This window comes from Condylura cristata, unplaced genomic scaffold (genome assembly GCF_000260355.1).
Source record: "Condylura cristata isolate star-nosed mole 26May11 unplaced genomic scaffold, ConCri1.0 scaffold00025, whole genome shotgun sequence".
NCBI lineage: Eukaryota > Metazoa > Chordata > Mammalia > Eulipotyphla > Talpidae > Condylura > Condylura cristata.
The window spans coordinates 6,283,320-6,287,185 of NW_004567126.1; the positions used below are offsets into that span (position 1 = coordinate 6,283,320).

At 40.9% G+C, this 3,866-nt stretch overlaps 1 protein-coding gene across 1 annotated transcript in view; it reads left to right on the forward strand.

Annotated features, from left to right (window-relative positions):
- Positions 1-112: 112 nt before the first annotated feature.
- CUL5 (cullin 5) overlaps positions 113-3,866 on the forward strand; it is an 82,613-nt gene continuing 78,859 nt past the window's right edge. The window contains exon 1 of the mRNA XM_004689075.2: positions 113-230. Within this exon, the coding sequence (XP_004689132.1) occupies positions 207-230 (24 nt within the window). The 5' untranslated portion in view covers positions 113-206. The remainder of the gene's footprint in view (positions 231-3,866) is intronic.

Here is a 3,866-nt window from a genome sequence, read left to right on the forward strand (position 1 = left end):
GCCCGCGATGGGCCCATTGCGACCCACGTCGCCGGACCGGCCGGGTAAGGTCACCGCCGTCCGCGGCGTCGCGTTCTGGTGGGACCCGGCGCTGGATTCGCTTCGACGGCCCCGGCGGCCCGGCGGGCGCCCGGCCTCCCGTTGTGGCCGGGCCAGGAGCGCACCGAAATCTCGCGCCGTCTCGCGAGAGGCGAAGTTGAAGGAACATGGCGACGTCTAATCTGTTAAAGGTAAGAACCCCCCAGCCCGGCTTGGCTGATACTCCGGGACCACCGGGTGCAGGCTCTCGGGAGGGGCTCGGTGCGGGCCAGGCCGCGAAGCGCACCAGTGGCCAGGCGCTGTCCGCTGCGGGGGAAGCCCAGGAGGCCGCCGTCGCGCACCGGGGCACTGGTCCTGGCCCGGGGGCGACGCGCTCGGCCGACCCTCCCGGGCACCGGTGAGTGAAAGGCTGGGCCGTGACCAGCGGCCAGCGATGTGCTCCTGGGACCCGCGCGGCGGGCGGCCGTGCTGGTCCGCTGCCAGACCGATCGGGCCGTTAGGACTCCGGGGGGCTTCGTTTCTGGTGAAGCGAGAGTCTAAGATGCATGAAAGGAAAAATCCAAGAAAATTCAGCCTTAGCAGATTCTAGTGACTCGACCCTCCCTCCGCTTGTCGGTTTCTATTCACCGCCTCCAATCTGCACGAAATTCCAAGTCTGTCAGCAGCGCCTTCCAACCCCCCTTCTTTCTTCCCTTTTCTGCACGCTACACCTTTCCTCCCAGCCTGACATTCTTGAGTTCGTATTTCACCTTTTTCCCTGAGGAAATTGCTCCTCAGCCCTATTGCAGCATACAGATGGCTACTGAGGAACTGCTGCCGTTTTGGACCTTAGGAAAATTACCTTTCCAAAGGAAACGGTGAAAGTTCATTTTGGACATCTGGGATAGTAAGGAGGGTCGAGGTACAGAGGAGGCAGATTCTCTACTGTCTGTTCAAAACAGTTTGCGAGGAGAATGAGGTAGACAGGGCACCAGGTGTTCTGTACTTGTGTTTATAGTAGGAATCTTTTGCCTTCAATGTGTTTGAAATGGAGGTGGTGATTAGCGCTGGAAGCATAAATACAAAGGATGGATGAACTCCTCCCACAAACTCATCTTTATGTCTGCAGGCAGTTGTGGATGGTAATAGGAAATAATAGAAGAGAAGCTATATTAAACATGCTAGCACCTCAGTCATGACTTTACACTGGATTAACTGCCTAATATATGGAACAGTCTCATAAAACATAGACCTAATTTTACTGACTTCAGAGGAATTTAGCTTCTCTTAACAGGAGAGAAGGCTTAGAACTAGACTGAACATGGGCCACTTAGAAACTGTATGACTTTGGGCAAGTGTCTTCGCCTTTCTGTGCCAGTTCTTTCCTATCAATAAGATGAAATTGTCAATAGCATTTATTTGGGAGGCATTCAGTGAAGATTGAGTTAATTTATGTAAAATGTTTATGACAGTGATGGCACTTAATACATAAAAATACACTTAATACACAACTAAGGATAGTTAGGTGTTCCTGCTGTTACTCTAAAAAAACTAATTCACAGGAATTAAGCAACCTGTCCTAATCTACTCTTTTATAACAGTATAGCAGAGTTTTAGCATACCAATTCAGAAAGAAAACTTGTCTACCATCTGGACTCTTTGCATCCTGTTTACATAAGGAATAGTTTGTTACCAATGCTTATCGAATCATTTGATATCTGATTCTTTGATTTTATTTTTTTACTTGTTGATTACCTGTATATAAAGCAGGACTTTCCTCCTCCCAGAATAACCTCTTAGAAATGTCACTTTATTTTCCATACAAAACCTTATAAATGACTGTTTAGAGGAGATATGTCTGAAGCAACAACAGTCAATACTAGTTTTACCTTCAAGAGATTATGAATTTACACCTACAAATGAAAAAACTGCCTCAATGTGTAGCAAATTTGTACTTAGGACTTAGATTAAAAAGAACACAGATTTAGAAAGTTCTTTAACTCAAACCTATAAATAAGATAATAATGCTTTGAAAAAACTGGTTGATAGCTCAGTCAATTCAGTGGACATGAAGACAGATGCCAAAGATATATTGGAAATCTTTCAATAACACCTACTTTTCCTTGCTCATTCTATTTTCTTTTTGGTTTAGTTCAGTAAAATTGTTTTAAGAAATGGAATAGGGGAAACGATTTTTATTTTTTGATTATTTATATATATTTTACACCATTTTTCATTTTTTACAATGTTTGCTTTCTTTTCTTAGGGGTAGTCCCCATAGAATTTCTACCACGAATTCACCAGTACACCATCACTGAGGTCTCTTGTGTTTTCCCCATACTTGTTTTGATCCCACTCCCTCCCTTGCAGTTTTATAGTTGTCTGATTATTTTTGTTTCATTGTATTGTGTTTTTTATTGTTATTATTAGTTTTCCCCAATTCCTTATTTGATTCCCCTATATTGCCCCTATAAGTCAAACCATTTGATATTTTTCTTTTTCCTTCTGACTTAATTTCATTGAGCATAATCCCTTCTAGCTCCATCCATGTTGCTGTGAGTTCATCTTTTTTGAGTTCATCTTTTTTATTGCTGAATAATATTTCATTGTGTTTATATACCACATCTCCTTGACCCAGTCATCTATTTTTGGCCATTTGGGTTATTTCCAAGTCATACCTTTTATAAATAGTGCAGCAGTAAACATAGGGTACAGGTGTTATTTTGAATTAATGTTTTTGTGTCCTTTGGGTATATACCTAGTAGTGGAATTGCTAGATTATGTGATAGCTCATATGATAGCAATTTTTAGTGGTCTGAGGAACCTTCACACAGCTTTCTATAGTGGTTGGACCAGTTTGCATTCCCACCAGCAATGTAGGAGAGTTCCTTTTCCACCACATCCTCACCAGCATTTGTTGTTGCTAGTTTTTTAATATGTATTTTTCTTATTGGTGTAAGGTGGTATCGCATTGTGGTTTTAATCTACATTTTCCTGATTGCAGGAATTTTGAACATTTTTTCATATGCCTGTTGGCCATTTGCATTTCCTCTTTGGAGAAATGTCTTTTTAAGTTTTCCTGTCCATTTTTTGACTGCATTGTTTACTTTGTTTTTGTTCAGTGGTGTGAGTTCTTAGTTTTATCTTTGTGATCAGTCACTTATCAGTTGTATAGAGTGCAAAAATTTTCTCCCAATCAGTATGGTGTAGGGGAAAAGAACTTTCAAATGACTATAATTTCAGATGGCTTGTGATTTTAAATACATATAACTAATATATGGGATAATATAAAGGATTGCCTTTATTCATACAACAAAAAGTAGCTAGTTTAGAAGTGGGAAGTTTATCTTGGAGAAAAGTGAGTGATACCCTAGATCTATATTATAATTCAGAGAAACCTTTAAATTCAGACTGGTTGAGTCTTAGCTAGAGACAGGCCAGGTTGGGGAGTGGCTAAATTAACCTCATTTCCTTTTTTGACAACTAATAGACTGGTTCATTAGAGAAATACCTTAGATGTTGTGCAATTAGATTTCACCAGCACATATTTGACAAAATTAGCATGTCCTATGAAATAGTTAGAATTTTATTCATATCAGATAAACAGTTTTACCTGATGGTGAGGAACAAGTCTTCAACCTTGAAGGAGATCTTTAGTGTCCTGTGGAAAGAATATGTCTTCTTATTCATCAGTAACTTGGAAGAAGTTATATTTTTTTATTGAATTTGTAAATAAATAACAAGAGCTTGGCGTTACACTATGCTGTGAAAGATAACAGGATTCAATTTTTGGTATGAAACTTACCAGTTAGAACTCAATGTACTAAAACCACCTTTTTTTTTATATG